Below are 21,647 nucleotides of genomic sequence, written 5' to 3' on the forward strand. Positions count from 1 at the left end.
GGGTTCAATCCATACAGGCAGCATTTTGACTTCAGAGGACGTCTGGAAAGAGCTAGACAGGGTTCAATCCATACAGGCAGCATTTTGACTTCAGAGGACGTCACATGAATAAAGGCAGTAGCTCCTAAATGAGATTTAAAAAGAGGGAGTGTGAGTGAAGGAGGTCATCAGGTGAACCCTGCTTTCCCCAGGTAACGCAGGAGAGCTTGAGTCACGCCACCTCAAGGTGATGCTAACTAATATGGCTCTCCCGCTTCCCTTTGGTAGCGTAGATATCTGTGATTACTCTGAGGACAAATATTTACTTGTCTTAACTTTCTTCCAAAGGATAAGAGTCAAATACTCTTTGATTATCATTTAATAGACCACTTTTATTAAAAAGCAGTATAACCATGGGATGCTCACTTTATTTATAATAACCTTAAGCGGATTTATCTCCCAGAGAGACTAGACGGTTCTAACTCTGAATAAGCTGTGATTTGGCATGACATCGCTTTTCCTTTCAGATGTTTGTATCACGGATCACTGCATATTTCAGGAGAAAATGTGTGACCATCACAGACGACCGTGTCCAGAAGATGAATGAAGTCCTTACCTACATTAAATTTATTAAAATGTATGCCTGGGTCAAAGCATTCTCTCAGAGTGTACAAAGTGAGTTTAAAGACTTCATACGTGTAACTGGTAGAAGGATGTTGGCTTCTGTGCTTCCTGAGCACATTAGCTCCTGGGAATCCTAATGTCATAGGATCATAATACCTTATGTTCTTAATACTCGCCTATGAGCTTTACGTTGATAGGGATCTTAGAGACTGGCACCCATAACCTCAATTCACAAATGAGGAAATTGAGACCTGACAAAACTGTGATTTTTCCCAAGATAACTCAGCTGGTTATGAGTAATTCATTCAGTTTCAAAGCCGCCTATCTATACTTTCATCCAGCCCGTAATTTTCTGGTCTGGCCATGAGGACATCACAGAAAACAGTATCAAGTGGCGGCACTTCTGCCCCCACCACTCTGTGTGTGCATGCGCACTACGGGTAGGTGGGTGTGAGACCCTGGGGGTAGTGCTGGGAGAAGGGCTAGGCTGGAGGTCAGGACAGCTGGACTCTGGGCCTCGCTCTGCCACTCACTCACAGGGGTTTTTTAATTTGGTTTCTTCTCAAATAATTGATTTGTGTTGAGTCACAAGGTTCTCAGTGCCTGCCCCGATCCTGGTCCGTAAATTCATTGCAGACATAAACATGTTGTATGTAAATGCCACAAAGTTTGGAGGAATAATTAGCACATTAGCTGGGCATTCCAAAAGATCTCAACAAAAGTTGAAATCTTGGGCCCTAAAAAAGGTGAAGTTAAGAAAAATGTACTTAAAGGCACTTTAGGGGACTTCCCTGGTGGCACAGTGGTTAAGAATCCTCCTGCCAATGCACGGGACACGGGTTCAAGCTCTGGTCCGGGAAGATCCCACATGCCATGGAGCAACTAAGCCCATGCACCACAACTACTGAGCCTGCACTAGAACCCACAAGTCACAACTACTGAGCCTGTGTGCCACAACTACTGAAGCCCACACGGCTAGAACCCGTGCTCTGCAACAAGAGAAGCCACCGCAGTGAGAAGCCCGCGCACCACAACAAAGAGCAGCCCCCGCTCGCTGCAACTAGAGAAAGCCCTAGCGCAGCAACGAAGACCCAACACAGCCATAAATAAATAAATAAAATAAATAAATATTTAAAGGCGCTTTAGAGTTCAAATGAGAAGACATAGTTACATTTAAATTTAATTTAAATATAAAAAATATGGCTGTTCATTGACCATAATCTCACAGTGAGCTAACCTGAATATGATCCAGTTAAAAAGTTGGTGCAGGGGACTTCCCTGCGGTCTAGTGGTTGAGACTTCGCGCTTCCACCGCGGGGGGCGTGGGTTCCGTTCCTGGTCAGGGAACTAAGATCCCACATGCTGCGTGGCATGGCCAAAAAATAAAAAAAAGAAGTTTAAAAGTTGGTGCAATTTTGGGTTGAATAGAAATACAGTGTTCAGATCAAGGAAGCTGCTTTATTTTCACTGCTTGGTTTGTTGACTAAACCTTCAGGAACATTGTGTCCACTTCATACACTTTAATTATGAGTGGTCAGAAGCATCCAGCAGTGGATTAGGCTCCTTCTTTAAGTAGTGAGTTTGTTGCCAATAGAATGGAACAATTGGGTGCTAACAGGACATCTGCTAAGCCTGTTGGCAGGGTCACCAATGATAGTCCCTTCCGGCTCTCAGATTCTAATTTTCTCAGTTTTATAATCTTCTTTCTGTGACTCCACTCATCCTTCAGCCCCTGACTTTGGTATCTTTACCTGTGTCTTTTAGCTTGAAAAGAGCATCCTTGCTCATTATAGACTTGGGCAAGTTATGTGATACATGTTAAAGCAATGAGTCGAATTTTTTAAAACTATGACTTGAGAGCTGGCTCTCAATATATTTCCCAGTGTTTGGGAGAGTGGTAATACCTTTAAAGGTCAGTTCATAGTCTCCCAGAAAAATTGCTTTTATGTTTGAAAATTTTTTGAAAATACCTCACCGCTTTATTGTCATACTTCTTACTCCCTGGTCTTTTGTACTCCATGGTTGCTCTGATAATAAGGTTGTCAGTTTTATAAATATTTAAGAAAAATCATTCTGCTTACAAAAATTGTATTTCACTCATCTTCTTCCAATCACCCTTACTGCTTTTTGTGTGAAAGCCTCTATTCTAGCACCAACATACCTACAGTTGACACCCTAGTAAATCTTAGTTCCTTTTTAATTCTCCATTATTGTTGTATAGTCTTTCTTATAAGTACTTAACCTAGAAATAAACAACCAGGGAAGCAAACAAAACTGCCACTAGCAGATATGATTCATGTGTTCATTCCTTCTAAACAAAAGAAATTTGCAAAAAGAATGAGACTAAGGCAGAAGATGATCATTGTACTGAGAAGTAGTGACTGTTTTCTGTTAGATTCATTCCTGTGACTTGATGCATTTCAAACCTCAAGCTTGTGTGCCAGCTTTTGTGATTGTAATTGATGGCCATATTGACCTAGTTTTTTGCATCGTAAATGTTACAGGGTCGTTTTAAAACCTATGGTGGCTGAAGACCTACCAAGTCTTGTTTGGTGACAGAGGAGCAATATCCCATGGTTTCTTTCGACTTGCTTTTTAGAAACTGGCTTGCTTTTTATTCTTAGAAATCCGAGAGGAGGAACGTCGGATGTTGGAAAAAGCCGGGTACTTTCAGAGCATCACCGTCGGTGTGGCTCCCATTGTGATGGTGATCGCCAGTGTTGTGACCTTCTCTGTTCACATGACCCTTGGCTTTGATCTGACAGCAGCACAGGTCAGTGAGCCCTCAGGGCTTGGGGACGTTTTAGAAATACCACATATAGAGATGCTCTGGTCCTCTGGTTACTAGATTTGGATTTCTTTCATTCATGTGGTTAATCTGAGAAGTGGAAGAGTGAGGATTTAGCCCCAGTGCACAAATAAGTGTACGGGTTGTTTTACAACTTTGGGTTTAATTCTGAAAATACAGGTCATTGTTTGATTTAGATTCACTGAGAATTTTAATTAGAGGTCTCAAAAACTCTACCTTAAAAAATATATATCTGAAATATATCTGACTCTTACCAACATTTGACAGTCAAGTTACAGCCCTCCTTAAACCTGAAAGGAAATTGATGACGTCGTGTTACTTTAGTCGCATAGCCTCATCAGGCTCAGTTTCTTCTCTTTTCCTATTTTCAGGCTTTCACAGTGGTGACTGTCTTCAATTCCATGACTTTTGCTTTGAAAGTTACACCGTTCTCAGTAAAGTCCCTCTCAGAAGCATCTGTTGCTGTCGACAGATTTAAGGTAAGTGGCTCCCTTCCCTCCTCCGTGTCAGGAGCTGTGGCAAAACTAACTGCTGCCTTTATTCCAATGGGCCACATGGGCTGGCTGCACTTGGCTTTTTTCACCTTTAGCCTTTCGGCAAGTTGGTAAGAAAGGGGGCAGTGGAAGAGGCTCAGGGGACCTTTTCAAAGAAATATGAATTTTTACCTTTTGTAGACAGCCTAGTTCTGGGCTTCCAAAATTTCAGTGTTCCCCTTCAGAGCTAGTCCCTTCTGCCTGGACCTAACATGGATATATGTTATAATTTACTGGGTCTTTAAGTGATTCAAACCTAGGCAATTAGAATTATCAGGAGGCTGTCAGCTTTTTCTCACCTTGATCTGCATCTACCTCTACCAAAATACTGTCGGGAATAAGCTCTTTTTGATTCTTTTCCCTGCCCTGTGGTTGCCACTCATGATACAGGTAATGCAGTGACATGGGAATAGTCATAAGACTAGATCATACTGAGAACTGCAGTTAAGTACGTATCAGGGTTTTTTTTTTTCCTTGCAGGTGATTAGTTGATTGTGCCTTGACTGTGTTTTTTGTGCCTTCAGAATAATACAAATACATGATACAAGAGGTAGATATATTTGGGAGGGTGGAGGGAGATAGATATTTGAAAGTGGTTAATACTTAAAAAAAAAAAATGTCCAGCACCTGTGTGGCTGGACTCTCTTGACAAAGCCACTGCAGAGAGTAGCTCCTGCTAATTCTTCTTGGCTGCTGAGAGCAATACAAAAGCAAGGTCTTGAAGGCTTGAAGCTCAGGTGTTTGAGGGATTAATATCATCACCTTAGGTGTTCAGCAGAAAACAAATTGGGTTTTCCTCTTAAGAAGCATGGAGAATAGCTTCCCAAGATTTATTTATATTTTACTTGTTTATGGTTAACCAGGTGAATTTTGTTTGGTCAAGAAAACTAGTCCTCAAGAATGTGCCCCCCGACCCTAGCCCCAAGCCCTCCCTCGCCCCAGCCTGGCTACTAGAAGGCCAAGATCCAGAGCCACGTGAAAAGAAATGGTCTAATTGTAATCAGAGCCTTATTTTGCAGAACGCACAATATCTAGTTTTGAAGAACGCAGATTTTTTTTTTTTGTAAATTTAAAAAATCTTATTGGCTCTATTCAGTGATTCATGAATTGGGCAACATCCAATCTAGCAACCAGAAGGAGCTCCGAGAAGCTGTACAAGATGAAAGACTTTTATAGGTAGAAGGGAGCAGGAACAAGGAAGTTCTTCTAGGCAGAAAATCGCATTGGTTATTACAAGGTTACTTTCCTTTAGGGGATGGCAGGGGTCTATCAGGCAGGTTACCTAACTAGTGCTGATCAGGTGATTCCTGATTGACTTGTTTAATATTCCATTTCTGGGAGAGCTGAAACTATAGTTAAGTCTCAGTTTGGTGACATGGGGCTTAGCATAAGTGACTCCATTTGGGGCCTGTTGTCTTGTTTATAACAGCCCACAGGAAGCAGACCAGAGCTCATCCTAAATGGATCAATTTCCTCCTAAAAGAAAAACGCAACATTTTATATAAGATTTAACCAAGACCTAGAGTCTCATAATATAATATTCAAAATGCCCAGGATACAATCCAACATTACTCTGCATACAAAGAAAGTCTAGATACTGAGATGACCCAAATGTTGGAATTATCAGAAAAAGACCTTAGAAATGAAAAGGTAGAAAGTCTCAGCAGAGAAATAGAAGATATAGAAAATAACCAAATAAAAAAATTTTAAGCTAAGAAAATATATTAATCAAAATTTGAAAATATATTGGATGGACTTAGTAGCAGAATACAGGTGACAAAGGAAGTCTGTGAACTTGAAGATAGATCAGTTGAAATTATCTGTGATAAGCAGAATGTCCACCCCTAAGGCAGATGTTTTGAGCATAAATTTGTCCCCCTATTTGTTTCTCTGTCCTTTTTAGTGAATGGCTTTGGTGGCATTTTGGACGAAGGAATAGGAATTTATAGTACAGATTGTTCACACACCACCCCAACCCCCTTATTTCTCGAGAGCTCTCTTCTTTTCACTTACTAGTGCGAACCTGTTTTAGCAGGTGGCTTCTCACGCTACAGATCCTTCCTCTATCCAGGAAGCTTCAGAGTTAATAATAGAAGCAAAATCACCCCCAGCTCTGTTGTATGCCTCATGAGAATGAGTCTCATTCTAGCTAATTCCTCTTGGCAAATCTCCTCCTTCCCCCCCGCCTCCACTTCTGGGAGGATGATAACTTTAGAAAGGCAGTGAGAAGCCACCTTGTAACTTTTCTGATAAGACAGTCACCAGTATAGTGTTGCCAGGTTTAGCAAATAAAAACACAGGCCACCCAGTTAAAACTGCATGAGACGTACTTATACTAAAAGACTATTCATTATTTATCTGGAATCAAAATTTAACTAGGCATCCTGTATTTTATCTGGCAACCCTATGAGTAGTCTCTCCTCTTCTGCTCAAAAGATACATTCTGATTTGATTGCTTCAGTGAGTGAGAGTAGTGTTTTGATGTAAAGTTGAGGTTTATGGTTTATGTATCTCTAAGATTCTGTTGTCCTGGCAGGTGCAAATCCAAGTAGATATAAATTTAGGTGTGTGGGGCGCTTGTGTGCCTCAGCATGTCCAGGCAGAGTGACCTGAAGCTGAAATCCTTCTGGGAGGAGTGCGGGGCTGCAGGGAGCCTGTGGGAAGGGAAAGTGTGGACGAGCTGTGCAAGCCAGAGGCACTAGCATAGTTTTTATAGTGCATGAGGCCTACAAGACCCATTTAGTAACTCTTTAGGAGAGAGAAATGATAGGAATTCTGTCAGCATATGGTTTCACTCTGTGAAGGTGGGCAGAATATTTGGCATGTTATTCTCAGCCCAGTCTCTTAGGAAGGCTCTGAGCAAATGAAACCAATGGCTCTTTTCAGAAAACTGAACTTTAAAAAAAAAACTACTTTTTTTAAAGGTTGACCAAGAGTGAAGATTATCTAGGAGATTTAGAAACATGACATTTCTGGGAAGATCAGGGATTGGGAATGGATAGGAGACGTGCCAATTTAGGGATGCAAAGAGCAAGCTAGGAGTTTAGGATTTAGGAGAAAGAGCTTGCTCTTAGGCGAGGGGATTATATGGTACATTTAATAGCACCTGCAAACTTTAAAATAGTTGGGGGTTCTCGGTAACTAAGCAAAGAGTCCTGCCATTAAAAGCCATCTTTTCTCTAAAGACTTTCTAACGTTTAAAAAAAATTTTAATCGTACTGGGAATCCAACTGGGATAGCACCCTATAGGGAAGATCACTGGGTTAAGGGAGGTGTCAGAAGTGGGTTCAAAGTCATGGGCACATGTTGGTCCTGGGCAGAGGTTTATTATGGTCACTGTTTCAGATCTAATTTCAGAGACATTTAGTTTTTCAAGCATTCCATTTCTCTTCCCCTGATATACCTCAGTGGGACTTGGGGAATGAGTGGGAGGGAAGAGTCTTTCTTTCTTCCCAAGGATGTTTCTGAGGGAGATACCCTTCCCTTCCACGCAAGCCCTTTGTTTGAATTCTCACAAGTTCCGAGGCAGGACTTGGAAGACATGAGAACTTGTTGGCGAGAAGATGTACTCCGCCGTCAATAGAACCTTAGGTACTCCTTTCTAACCGGAGCGAGCTAGGCCTGGTCACAATCTCAGCGCTGCCTCTCCCCCTGACATGTGCATGAGGGAAGTGCCTAGGCTTGGGGGTTCTGCAGGAGTGGTCTGGAAGGCAGACAGAGTGATGAGGGTCTGAGCAGGGGAGCAGCGTGGCTGCCCTTTGGTTTCCCTGCTTGCATTTTACTACCTGCTACTCAGCGACTCATGAGTGAGAACAGGGGCTGCAGACCAGTCAGTTAAATAGCCCTTGGCCCACATTAGACTGGTGGAAAAGGAAAGAGTAGTTTAGCATGTAACTGGTAGCGTCGAGTGTTGGGCCAGTTAAGTAGGCCCCTGTCCATCCCGAGGGTGTCCCCACACTCCCGTGACCTCTCCGTGGGCCTGAGGCTGGGCTACACTAATGAGCTACCTTTTGCCCTTCAGCTTCCTTCCACTGTATAGCCTGATGTGTTTTGCTTCGTGAGTGTACGCCCTAGGCTTGTCTCCCTGGTCTTGATCCAGTGTCTCATCTTTGCACCTCTCTCACAACTCCTATCAGAGTTTGTTTCTAATGGAAGAGGTTCACATGATACAGAAAAAACCAGCCAGCCCTCACATCACGATAGAGATGAAAAATGCCACCTTGGCATGGGACTCCTCCCACTCCAGTCTCCAGAACTCACCCAAGCTGACCCCCAAAACGAAAAAAGACAAGAGGGCTGCCAGGGGCAAGAAAGAGAAGGTGAGGCAGCTGCAGCCCACTGAGCATCAGGCGGTGCTGGCAGAGCAGAAGGGCCACCTCCTGCTGGACAGTGACGAGCGGCCCAGTCCTGAGGAGGAAGAGGGCAAGCACACCCACCTGGGGAACCTCCGCCTGCAGAGGACGCTGTACAACATCGACTTGGAAATTGAAGAGGTAACCATCTACCAGGTGTCTATCCTGGCAGGGGTAGGCAGCTGCCAGTCCTTTTAGCAAAGGGCTTTCTCTCTGGGAGTGGTTTTGAACTAAAGAGCAAATCTGGCCAGTTCCGCCTCTAGAAGGGATATTTAGGCATTTAACAATAGAAATGAATAACAACTGCTCTCATGAGATACTCATTTTATAAGCAAGGAAATGAAGCATTCGAGCGGGTTTTCCGCAATTTTGCCCTGAATAGATCTGATTTAGTTGTACGTGAGCTGTAATAATGATTTCTAGTTATTGTAGGTCTGCATGAGCTTCTTATTAGCACTGGGCTGTGCATAGCACGGAACCTGACATATAATAGGTACTCTCAGTGATGCTGTGCTCAGCAGTTCTATTGTAACTTTATTTTTTAAGGAAAGGATCGTTATGGTATATGATGTCACGGCCCAGGTAACACAGGACTAGAGTCTCCCACAGGTCCTCCTATAGAGAGTGGCTGCCATAGACACTTCAGGTTTAAGGCTTTTAAAATACAGAATGTGACTGGGAGCCAGCGCCATGTTGAGGGCTGCAGCAGCCAGAGGGTCCCAGGTGTATATATATCTACTCATTTCCATTTTTGAGTGCCAGTTCCCTGCCAGGCACTGTTACAGAGTTGTGGATAGAGCAGTGAAAAACCAAATAGGCCCAAATCCCTGCCCCCCTGGAGTTTACCTTCTTCTGAGCAAAGATAGATGGTAAACAAGTAAAAGGGCTACGAAGAAAGGGGATAGAGTGCTTGCTGGGGGGGGGGAGCAGGTGTGCTCAATTTAAATAGGCCTCTTAAGGGAAGGCCTCATTTAAACTAATATCCCACCTGCCATGCGGCCCAGCCAAAAAAAGAAAAAAAAAAGTAATAACAGGCATAATGCATTTGTTACAAATTGAAGGCTTCTGACAACCCTGCATCAAGGAAGCCTGTAGGCATTTTTCCGTCAGCATTTGCTTACTTCATGTCGCTGTCACGTTTTGGTAATTCTCAAAATATTTCAAACCCTCCACCAGGAAAATGATTATGACTCATTGAAGACTCAGATGATGGTTAGCATTTTTTAGTAATAAAGTGTTTTTAAATTGGTATTTACATTGTTTTTCTTAGACATAATGTAATTGCACGTTTAGTAGACTAAAGTATAGCGTAAACATAACTTATATCTACACCGGGAAACCAAAACATTCGTGTGACTCGCTTCATTGCGATATTTGCTTTACTGCGGTGGTCTGGAAGCAGACCCACAATATGTCCAAGGTATGCCTGTATTTGAGCAAAGGCTTGAAGGAGCGAGCCATACGGATACGTGGAGGAAGAAGAGCATTCAGGCAGAGGGAACAGAAGCACAAAGGCCCCGAGTGTGCAGCGTGCCTGTCACAAGAGCAGAGTGAGCATGGGAGAGAGGGGAGGGTGCTGAGGGCAGAGAGGCTTGGGGTGCCAGAGCCTCCTGGAATGATTTCCGCTTTACTCTGAATGGATAGAGAAGCCGTTAGAGGGTTTGGAGGAGAAGAGTGATGCGATCTGACTTACGTATGAAGAGAATCATTCTAGCTTCTGGATTCAGAAGAGTATGTAGGGAAACAAGGAGGGAAGTGAGAAGAACCAAGGAAAAACATAAGAGTTTTCTGGACCAAGGGTGGTGGTAATGGAGGTGGTAAGGAATGTTCATCTACTTAATTGGAAGTGGGCTTAGGGGGTACTAATGCGGTGTGAGGCCTGTTACACAGATCCAGAGCTGGACTAAAGGGAAAACAAAAAGCTCCCAGCTCTTGGAAGCTATAGGTAAGAGCTGGGGGAGATGGTCCTCTATGAGACCACCTGCAACAACTAGCATGGTTCATCCCTGGCGGGCACACAAGTCAGTTTTTATAGCTCCAATTAACTTTTTAAAAAATTAATTAATTAATTTTTAAATTTTTGCCTGTGTTGGGTCTTTGTTGCTGCGCAAGGGCTTTCTCTAGTTGTGGCGAGCGGGGGCTACTCTTCGTTGCGGTGCACGGGCTTCTCATTATGGTGGCTTCTCTTGTTGCAGAGCATGGGCTCTAGGCTCACGGGCTTCAGTAGTTGTGGCACACGGGCTCAGTAGTTGTGGCTCGCGGGTTCTAGAGCGCAGGCTCAGTAGTTGTGGCGCACAGCCTTAGTTGCTCCGCGGCATGTGGGATCTTCCCGGACCAGGGCTCAAACCCCTGTCCCCTGCATTGGCAGGCAGATTCTTAACCAGTGCGCCACCAGGGAAGTCCAGACTTCAATTAACTTTTAACGGCAGGCTCCTTATTTAATAACGATTATCTTGATTGAGGCAACTATATCACATCGCTGATCAGCTCTATTAGAGGATTATTCCTTGTAATCAGCTGAAATTTACTCTTCTCCTTTCTATCTGTTGATCCTCCTTCTGCCCTTTACCATCCACGTTCACATGACAGACCTTTAGCTATTTGAAGAGATACCACAATTCCCCCAGCCCCCCTCTTTAGGGAAGAGGTAGGAAGTTAATATTCACCTGATGTCTTCTGTGCCCCAGGCACTTACTTCATTGTCGACATCTTTAGTGACCATTTAGTCATCGGAACAGCGTTTTCTCTGTTTTAACCTGACCGACCTGAGCAGAGTCTGAGCCTGTGACTTGGTCTCCTCATCATGACTGGGCTGTAATCTTTTAACTTCCTGAACCATGTCAAAAACTTTGTCCATTATACTTTTATTAAGTACCAGACACTGTGTTTGGTCCTGCAAGGATGGCTCCTTCCAAGTTGCTCAAAGCTCAGTTAGAGAGACAGTATTCATTTAAGTAATAAGACCAAGTCCACACAATTGGAAAGTGCTGGTGGAGCTGGGATTCAAATCAAGACCTGTCTGCCTCCAGAATCCACGCTCTTTCCACACCACCACTCTCCGTGCCTCTCCTCGCTGCCAGTCTTGAGGCAACAGAGTGTTGCTGAACAAGTGGCCCTGTTAATATCATGTCTGTTCTTGAAAACGTTTAACACTGCCCATGGAGAACTCATCATGTTGCCTGAGGATATTCAGTTAATCACAGGCTTGGTTTTCCACTTTCATGTGGGATTGATGGTAAAAATACGCCCTCAGATTCTTGGAGGTGTTTTGTAGAAAAATGGAAACAACAGTGCACAGTGCACATAATTTTTATGAAAATGATTTATAGACCCTGGAGAAAAAAATCATTTAAAATAAAATGAAAATAAAGTAATTTTCAAGAGTCCTGTCCTCTTTTCCAAAAACAACAAGAAAAATAAACAAGTTATCAAAAAGCACGGGTTACCAACAAAGTAGGAAAGGGGGTAGGCCTTTCTAAAAGTGATGTGGGATACCTTAATGTCTGTCACATATTTAATTTTTCCAAAAGGCTTACACATCTGTTACCTCAGTGCATCCCCACAGAAACCCTATGACGTGGGTGGCTGATGAGGGAGAAAAGAGGTAAGTGACTTGCTGTGTCCTCAGGATGACATTCCCATAGTGATGGACTGTCGTTAACATTTTTTTCTTCAAAGAAATCCGAAGTCCTAGAGGTGAATGGTCAGTAGTGCTTTAACGACCTTCCTCTCTCGTGTGCTTTGTCCAGGGTAAACTGGTTGGAATCTGTGGCAGTGTGGGAAGTGGAAAAACCTCTCTCATTTCATCCATTTTAGGCCAGGTAAGATTTTGTGATTGTCCTTGGCATTTTCTGCTTCTTTCTCTGGATTCTGCCTAGCCAGAGTCTCAGGAAAAATGAACTTATTTCCTGAAGAGAGTCAGGAAAGGTGGAAACAAAATGACCCTAGGTCTGTATCATACCCCGCCCCCTGCCTTTCCTACCCCTTAACAACAGCACTGTATCTGGAAGGGGGCTGAATGACTGATTGGTACCCAGCTGGAGTCATTTGTTTCTCTTGCCTTCTTTTATTCAGCATGTATTTACTGAGTGCCATAGGTATGCCGGACAGTGTGTTGGGAAATGTCAGAGGTAAGGGATGGACAGACTGCAGACTGCCAACAAATGGACCAGCCTCACCAGCCTCTCTCTCAGAGAGAGAGCCTTCAGGATTTGATCTAGAAGTAAAGACCCACTCCGTTTTCAGCCTAACCATTGAAAGAATTATGCCCTCAAGGAGTCCATGGTCTGGGACTTCCCTGGAGGTCCAGTGGTTAAGACTCCATGCTCCCACTGCAGGGGGCGCGGGTTTGATCCCTGGTTGCAGAATCAAGATCCCGCATGCCACGTGGCGCTGCCCCCCCCCCAAAAAAAAGAGGAGTGTCCATGGTCTGATTGGGGTGCTGGGCCTTCTAGACACACAAGCACAGCACAGGGCAGTGAGTGAATAGTGCTCAGAGGGCCCAGAAGAAGGCTGTCAGCATTTGGATTAAACTAGCTTGACTTGTTGGGTGAGATGAGGATAAACTTAAGGTTATTCCTCCTGGTGGATGAAGTCCTCTGAGTCATTTTTCCATATTGAGGAAATTAAACAAATGGGAGAAGGGGCTGGGGAAGATTGTTTTGTGGAATATTTGGTCCTGTTCAGCGTCACTGTCACAGTTGATGGAGTTGTGGCTCTCCTCTAGAGCAGTGGTGCCCGGGGTGGTCTGAGGAAGCCTGTATTCAAATCATCTGGAGGTGCAGCTTCCCACCCACACCCGCTTCTGCCTTATGAGGCTGTACAGTGGTTGGGCTCAGCCAGTGGTCTTCGTAAAAAACCAAAGACCTCCTGTGTAATTTCTGATCATCAGCCAGATTTCAGGGCCAGTGATGAGAGATACAGGTGGAGTGAAGGGGAAGGAAGGGTTAGTGGGCAGCAGTTAAATTGAAAAATGAGTGGGTCTTTGCTTCTGGATCAAATCCTGACAGCCTTCTCTCTGACAGAGAGTCTGGGAATACCGGTCAGCCCTGCTTCTTTAGAGTGTAACTCTTTGTTGGCGGTCTGCAGTGTGGGGTGTTTGTACTGTAGCAGCTGAGAGAGCTGGATTTCCACAGTTAGACCCTCAGGGGGTTTCTGAACACTTGAGTGCGTTATCAGTGTACTTACCTGTTTGGGGGCAGTTGTGGTACTGCGTTACGGCCTGTGTGTGTACACTGTGCATTACCATGTTTGAGAGGACAAACTTGTATGTGCAGATTGGTTAATGAAACTGTTTCAAGCTATAGCATTCCTAACCCAAGACAAACGTCTACTGTTAGTTCCAAAAGGAACACTGAAAGAGCATAAAATGGGTAAATCGATTCATGTCGACCACTGCAATGGAAAACACAATTCAAAGCACATGGCTCATCATGTAGTCTCTTCATGTTGGAGGGGAGGGTCTGTCATCATTGTGTAGATACTCAGCAATACTAGTTGATGTCTAACTGGAATTTTTTCCCCCTCTGGTCTTCATTTTACAGAAGCAGCTGATGTAGCCAACAGCCTGTATTAATTCTGTGGATGAGTTGACCTGCGCTCATCTTGAGGCAGGGACTAGCTCTAAATCTTTACAGCATACTCCCCAGGGGAATTCTGCAGGGGCCTTCTGCTTGTGCTTCCTTCAATTAGAACAGTTTGCAGTTAGGAAAAGAGGATAATAAAGTAGCTTATGGGTTGCTGAATGAAGTATTTGTTCATTCAAGTCATGGGTTATGCTGGGCTCCCATCACACGTAAGCAAGGAGAACTTTGATTTTCTTGACTGCTGTAGCTACTGCTGTAGCTTTGCTCTCTGTGGAACAAAGGTGAGGTCCAGATTTGGGTTCAAAAAGTATCCAAGGAAATTGCCAAGATTTTCAACTCCGCTGTGGAATGTCGGGGGTTCTGCTGGCTTAGGGTGATGGTTTTGCGTTGTGATGCCATTAGATGGTGTCTCTTTCCCTAGATGTCACTTCTAGAGGGCAGCATTGCAGTCAATGGAACCTTCGCTTATGTGGCGCAGCAGGCCTGGATCCTCAATGCCACTCTGAGAGACAACATCCTCTTTGGGAAGGAATTTGATGAAGAAAGGCAAGGAATGTTTGGTTTCTGTCATGCTTTCATCTTGGCTGTGTGAGACACAGGCAGCCCGAGTCAGCAGGCTCTACCCCGACCGTGTCCCTGATGCTGGGTCTCTTTGTGTCCTTCAGATACAACTCTGTGCTGAACAGCTGCTGCCTGAGGCCTGACCTGGCTATCCTTCCCAACAGTGACCTGACGGAGGTACAAGTCTTCTGTCCCTGGTGGGCCAGGGTGTTTAGCAGAGAGGATTCTGGAAGATAGGTGGCAGGGCTATGCCAGAGCCACCTCCTAGGAGTGCATCTTAAATGCATGGGAGAAGAACCTACACGGGAGTTTTACTTTCTCTGGGACTTTCTGTTAGGAAAGCATCTGGTCCTTAGGGCAGGAATATCAACACTACCTGTTTTTTTGTTTTTTTGTTTGTTTGTTTGATTTTTGCGGTACGCGGGCCTCTCACTGTTGTGGCCTCTCCCATTGCGGAGCACAGGCTCCGGACGCGCAGGCTCAGCGGCCATGGCTCACGGGCCCAGCCGCTCTGCGGCATGTGGGATCTTCCCAGACCGGGGCACAAACCTGTGTCCCCTGCATCAGCAGGCAGACCCTCAACCACTGTGCCACCAGGGAAGCCCCAACACTACCTGTTTTAAGCATATAAATATTTCATGTCATGTGGATTTTAAACAAAATCCCATTGTTGGTTCAGAATTCATGTTTTCTACCCTATTCATTTTTCTTTTTTTTTGCGTTATGCGGGCCTTTCACTGTCGTGGCCTCTCCCATTGTGGAGCACAGGCTCTGGACGCGCAGGCTCAGTGGCCATGGCTCACGGGCCCAGCCGCTCCGCAGCATGTGGGATCTTCCCGGACTGGACTGGAGCACGGACCCGTGTCCCCTGCATCAGCAGGCGGACTCTCAACCACTGCACCACCAGGGAAGCCCCTACCCTATTCATTTTTAAAACCAAAGTCAAGCATGTGCTTGTTGAGCTTCTTCCCCTGAACTTCATTCTGCCAACTTCCTTACTCACACATGGTTTCTAGAGAGGCCTCTCCCTCTAGAAAGAAAGAGTCCTTAGCACAAACCCGCCTTTCTTTGCTTCTCTGCCCTGGAACAGTTCCCAGAGGCTTGTCTTTGGAACTGGCTAGTGCCTTCAGTGTTGACACTCACCTCCCATGACCTGTCCTGGAGGTCTCCGGGGCTGACTCTTTTATTCAGCTGACTTCAGTTTAAGCCCTCAAACCAGATTTGAATGGTTTGATTAGTTAACTGGTTCTCAGATCCTGGTCCCCTGATTAGCAGCAAATCAGTAGCATCACTGCAGATTCTCAGCCACACCCAAGACCTACTGAATCCAAGACTCTAAGGGTGGGGCTCCACAATATGTTTTAACAAGCCCTGCAGGTAATTCTCATACATGTTCTTATTTGAAAACCTCTGAATTAATTGAATTTTTTTTAGATAAGATTTTTTTAAAAATACAGAGCCAGTTGCCGTTTGACAATTGATTTTTTTTCATTCGTTTATTTAGTAATATTTATTAAGTGCTTGTTATGTGCCGGCTGCATGTGCAGAAGCTGCTGGGGGCACTGGGAATATAAAAGAAAAGGACAATAGTCTGTGTCCTCAAAAAGCTTACAATCGAGAGAGACATCCCGACAAATAGGCACAAAATAGGCTGATGAAAGAGTCCCCTTTCTTTTGGGTGTTAGTGGAGAGGGGGAGGGGAGACTTCACAGAGGAGAGGACGCCAGAACTGAGCAGACACAGTATAGGAGAAGGCATGACAGTGGTGGTGTGTGTTCATAATAGACACACAATTGAAAATGCTCAGATCCCAGGGTATGGAAGGGGGATTGACACTGGAGGCTGAGAGTTGCTGGGAAACCAGGTGGTAAAGGGCCTGCCTTGTCTGCCATATTTGGGGGCTTAGATTATGTTCTTTAGGACTAAGCAAGGGTGGGACATGGTCAGCTTTGTGTTTTGGAAAGGTCTTTCTGCCCATGGAGAATGGATTGTAGCGGGGCATCAAGAGGGCGTGTCGAGGCTCAGATACAGGATTGGTTAGGAGCCAGATGGTGGTGGGAGGGGAGGAGGCATCCGGGCTGATGCCCCCCCAGTTCTGTGTGGGCCCTGGAGGACATGGCAGCACTTCATCCAGGTGGGGAAGTGAAGAGAAGAAGCTGGTTTGGGTGGGGGAGATGTGAGGTGACTGGGGTGATCACTGAGCATTGTTCTGGACTTGAGCTGGAGGCTTCCCGTGCTTTCTGGGCTCCTGTAGATTGGCGAGCGCGGAGCCAACCTGAGTGGTGGGCAGCGCCAGAGGATCAGCCTCGCCCGGGCCTTGTATAGTGACCGAGACATCTACATCCTGGATGACCCCCTCAGTGCCTTAGATGCCCATGTGGGCAACCACATCTTCAACAGTGCTATCCAGAAGCACCTCAAGTCGAAGACGGTTCTGTTCATTACCCACCAGTTACAGGTATGGTGCTTCCTTCCCCAGGCTCCCCACCTTGGCTTGAGAAGTCAGAAACAGGGAGGTGGGCTTGGTCCAGGTACCTTTGTGGGGCTCCTAGAGGTCCCTGGAATCACGAGTGTTCACTTGCTCAGCAAATAGCCCCCTGTCCCATTGTACTAATAAAGCTTGTTATATCAGATGGCCATCTGAGTCAGAGATCCTTGGAGCATGTTAGCTTCTGCATGTAAATCAGTAAGTAAAAGGGCTGAGAGGAGTAGACTGAAAATGGAGTTTGGGTATGAGACAGTTTGGAAAGGGTTGTATTAACATCTATGCGCGAGTGGGAACTGTTTAGGGAAAACAAGTTCTTCTCCCTCTGTCGTTCCATGACCAGCAGCCACTTCAGAGAGCAGCTCAAGGATGTTACCATCCGCTTTGCATATGTTGTCAAGTCTGGGGGGCTAAGCCCCCATTCTGCCGCAGAAAGACTGTAATTATATGTACTTCTGAGCGCAGGGAAGGGATGTGAGGTTTAATGCAGGCCTTTGTGTGGCTTCATCAGCAGATTTATGTCAAAAATTAGAGGAACTGGTTTTTGAACTACATCACGAGGCAGGACAAACTAAAGCAGGGGTTCTCAGTCTCAGCACAGTGGGGTTTGGGAGCCAGAGAGCTCCCTCTTGTGGGGGGCTTGTCCTGTGCATCCCTGGCCTCTATCCACCAGATGGCCGTAGTACCCCCTCCCCCCCAACCGTAACAACCAAAAATGTCTCCAGATATTACGAAGTATCCTCTGGGGGGCTTGTTCACCTCCAGATGAGAACCGCTGAACTGAGGTCTAGGCGTTTGGATGTATTCGCACAAGTATCAGCCACACTATGTTGTCCCTGTCTTTGTCTCCAGTACCTGGCTGACTGTGATGAGGTGATCTTCATGAAAGAGGGCTGTATTACAGAAAGAGGCACCCACGAGGAACTGATGAATCTAAATGGTGATTATGCTACCATTTTTAATAACCTGTTGCTGGGAGAGACACCCCCAGTTGAGGTAAGATTCGTGGGGTGTGTGTGTGTGTGTGTGTCTTTCCAGCAAGAGAGATAGAACCGTAGTGAGTGATGGAGAAATCTCAGCTGAACTCATTGTCCGTGTCTTGTTGGCAGGGGCCCTGTTCTCTGGTGACCAGACTGCTGTGCTTTAGTCCGCATACTGGTTCTATTCTGCGAGGGCAGGGTTGTGGGGTTAGAGAACCGAGGTCTTCTGTCACGGAGAGTTTATCAGCAAGGCAATGACAAGAAGGACGTGGGCTCAGTGTGTGCTGCTGTTCAGTCATAACTTAGCTTCCTAAACTCCATCAAATCCTGACTGAAACATTAGGAAGCTCCTTTCTTAATAATCAAATGAATAAGGTGGCAGAGAAGAGACATTAAATACTGCATACATTTGAAAATTATCTATGGTGTCTTGGCTGCCGACTTGGCACTCATTAACTAGTACCAGCTGTGTCCCAGTTCCTGGATTAGGCACTTTATAGCTGTCATCCTGTTCAGCCATTTTAACAGAGCTCTGCGGCCAGATACGATTATCCTCCACTTGTACAGCTGAGGAAACGGGGGCTCAGAAGGGTTAAACAGCCTGCTGGAAAGGTCAGTTTGACTCCAAAGTGCTGCACTGCCGGGCCTCCTGCAGCAACACGGAAAGCTGGCCGCCCGTTCTGGGCTCTGAGTTAGGCAAAGACAAGGGCGTGCGTAGAGCTGGCTCTCATATTGACCTTTTTATACTCTGGTCGCCTTGGGTCCTAGGAGTTCACTCAGGCTGGGCTAAAAGCCGCTTCTTAGCTACTAGGTCATTTTGATGTTGAGTAGGATGAAAGCAAAAAGTTACTGGGACCTTTTCTGGGACTCTTATTTCAGTGTTTGGGTATCATCCTGTTTGATTTCAGGTTCAGTACAACTCATTGTTCATGATGTGTTTTAGGCCTTTTGATATAACTCTGACATTGCGAGTGTCATCAGTAACTGCTATAGGGACACCTGATCCAGATTTGGATTTTATGATCTCTCCCTGTGACTTTCACGGTGCTTTGGGCTCTTCAGATCATCTCCTCCTCACTGTACACATGGAGGGGAAAATGAGAGGGAGAGAAGCTAAAACGTGAAATGTCCAAGGAGCAAAGGAATATCGAGAGGGAGCATGTTGAGTGAAGGAGCGTGCTTTCAGTATATCACTTCATTTCCTGAGCCTCAGTTTCCTCATCTTAAAAATGGGGGTGGCACCTGCGTCTTTGAGTTGGTGCATTTGAAATAATATGTAATGTTCTTATCCCAGTCAGTGGTCAACAAATAGTAATTTTCCTTTAGAGAGTGCATTTATTCATGCACTGTGGTAAATATAAAATTTAGAGTCCTATCTTATGTTCCAGATGTGGCTCTAAATTTTATATTATTTTCTGATGTTTTTTTCACTGTCAATTTTAAAAATCTAGTTGGAGAGCAAACTGGGGTCATGAGGCTGACAGTGACATAGAATTAAATGTAATAAACTATGTATAGAGAATTTCCTGTATAAAGATATAAGAGGAACTTGGAAAGGAGAACATTAAGTAGTTTCTATTATCTCAGGTTCAATTTGATGAATGTTTCGTAAGTCCCAGCATGCCCCATTATGGGCAGTTCTGGGTGCTGGGCCCTGTGTAGGTTATAACCATGAGTGAGATGTCATCTCTGTCCTTGAGGGACTCGCAGTCTTCTAGGGAATACCAATACCCTTATGCTCGTACATATGTAACAACATATGTACATATGTAACAACACCAGGTCACATATGTAGCAACATGCTGTGAAAGTACTAACAAGTGCCTGGGAGAACAGGGGAGGGTGAACTCTATTCTAGAGGAGTGTTAAGTTGCCTCAGGGAGAATTAAGATTTGAATCCATCTGAATGGGGACAACTGTGATTGAGTTGGGTGAGGAGAGGAACATCCCAAGTGAAGAACCAGGTGGATAAAAGTCTAGAAGTGGGAAATGGCAGTGTGATGTGAGGCACGGACAGGCTAGGGCCAGAATGTGGAGGTGCTGCAAAAGCAGGCTGAGAAGCGGAAGTTTATCCCATGGTAGATCTATGATTTGATTTAGTGATGTGGGGATCAGAGATGGAAAGAATGGAAGTGACCCCAGCTCAGATACTCTGGACAAGTTGGAATGGATGAGAACAGCATAAAGGCTACTGTGTTCGGAGTTTAGGTCTTTAGTTACTTTGGGGAGAGCAGTGTCAGTGGAATGGTAGGAACCCAGCTTAAAGATTTAAGGAGTTGGGGAGGTTCCAGAAGTTAACTTTTAAGAAGCTGGATGTGTCTCTTTTCAATAAGAGCAGCAGCTCGATGGATGATTCGCTAACGTGTCCTTTGGACATTTGTCTGAATGGCCCTATCATGATGACGGAGACACTTTTTTTTTTTTTTTTTAAGATTAATTCTAAAAAGGAAACCAGTGGTTCACAGAAGAAAACACAAGACAAGTGTCCTAAAACAGGGTCAGTAAAGAAGGAGAAAGCAGTGAAGCCAGAGGAAGGTAATGAACTTTTTTGAGATTTGTCATTAAAGTTTTTTTTGGTTCTTATTTTCCACTGAAGCATTTTATTTGCACATACGTATTACATCCCTAGAAAAAGGATCCCATGGTTTTCCCTCCAGTGTGTTTTCACACACTTGCTTTTTCATGGTCCATGATGCTAGCTGAGGTTCTCAGTACAATGAAACCAAACTGACAGGATGGGACCTGCCATGTTTCTACATCTTGTGTTGCCCATCAAATCTAGGGCTGGGGCTTCCCAGGTGGCGCAGTGGTTGAGAGTCCGCCTGCCGATGCAGGGGACACGGGTTCGTGCCCCGGTCCGGGAAGATTGCACATGCCGCAGAGCGGCTAGGCCCGTGAGCCACGGCCGCTGAGCCTGCGCATCCGGAGCCTGTGCTCTGCAGCGGGAGAGGCCACAACAGTGAGAGGCCCACGTACAGCAAAAACAAAACAAAGCAAAACAAATCTAGGGCTGATCTCTCCACACTTGTTTAAGTTCACGGCAATTTTCCCAGCCCTGTGATCATCAGTTAAATTTGCCAATATAACCATGTTTCACCATCACAGTTAGAAACCAGATGATGACTTTGGAGCATGGCCTGATAAGAACCTGACGTTTGCCTCTCTTTTTCACATTGATGATGCTCTTGAGAGTATCAGCCAGCCAGGACATTCATGAGCACCATTTTGGCAGCACAGAAAGATGGTGGAAAGTGTGTCATTAAAGTTTACCAGGGGCTTCCCTGGTGGCGCAGTGGTTGAGAGTCCACCTGCCGATGCAGGGGACGCGGGTTCGTGCCCCGGTGCAGGAAGATCCCACATGCCGTGGAGCAGCTAGGTCCGTGAGCCATGCCCGCTGAGCCTGCGCGTCCGGAGCCTATGCTCCACAACGGGAGAGGACACAACAGTGAGAGGCCCGCGTACCGCAAAAAAAAAAAAAAAAAAAAAAAAAAAAAAAGTTTATCAGAAATTACGCCATGTGGTAATTCATGCTGTTTAATAGCATTGTGTGTTGTAGAGCGCCTGGCCTTATATTTCTAGAATACCAGATTTTTGTATGATTGTTGGGAGACCATGAAGCACTTTGTGTTTTCTTAAGCCGAGCAAGGCAACAAGAATGTCTTTTAATCCTATGCCCTCTTTTCCTATGCAGGGTGGGGTGAGGTGTAGGTAGTCATAGCTGAGTCATCTTGACTAAGCA

The 21,647-nt window shown here is 45.2% G+C and overlaps 1 protein-coding gene and 1 pseudogene across 5 annotated transcripts in view; one reads left to right on the forward strand and one right to left on the reverse strand.

Annotated features, from left to right (window-relative positions):
* The window catches only part of ABCC5 (ATP binding cassette subfamily C member 5), a 194,906-nt gene that overhangs the window by 140,521 nt on the left and 32,738 nt on the right, over positions 1–21,647 (forward strand). For all 5 annotated transcript variants that reach the window (XM_060298352.1, XM_030862253.2, XM_070045473.1 and 2 more), the window contains 10 exons: positions 507–654; positions 3,228–3,376; positions 3,784–3,891; positions 8,082–8,438; positions 12,047–12,118; positions 14,304–14,428; positions 14,548–14,620; positions 16,698–16,901; positions 17,781–17,924; positions 20,341–20,443. In XM_060298352.1, coding sequence (XP_060154335.1) covers positions 507–654; positions 3,228–3,376; positions 3,784–3,891; positions 8,082–8,438; positions 12,047–12,118; positions 14,304–14,428; positions 14,548–14,620; positions 16,698–16,901; positions 17,781–17,924; positions 20,341–20,443 — 1,483 coding nt within the window. The remainder of the gene's footprint in view (positions 1–506; positions 655–3,227; positions 3,377–3,783; positions 3,892–8,081; positions 8,439–12,046; positions 12,119–14,303; positions 14,429–14,547; positions 14,621–16,697; positions 16,902–17,780; positions 17,925–20,340; positions 20,444–21,647) is intronic.
* On the reverse strand, positions 20,534–21,119 carry LOC132597255 (small ribosomal subunit protein uS8-like; annotated as a pseudogene).

The sequence above is a fragment of the Globicephala melas genome, chromosome 4, assembly GCF_963455315.2.
Source record: "Globicephala melas chromosome 4, mGloMel1.2, whole genome shotgun sequence".
Classification (NCBI taxonomy): Eukaryota; Metazoa; Chordata; class Mammalia; order Artiodactyla; family Delphinidae; genus Globicephala; species Globicephala melas.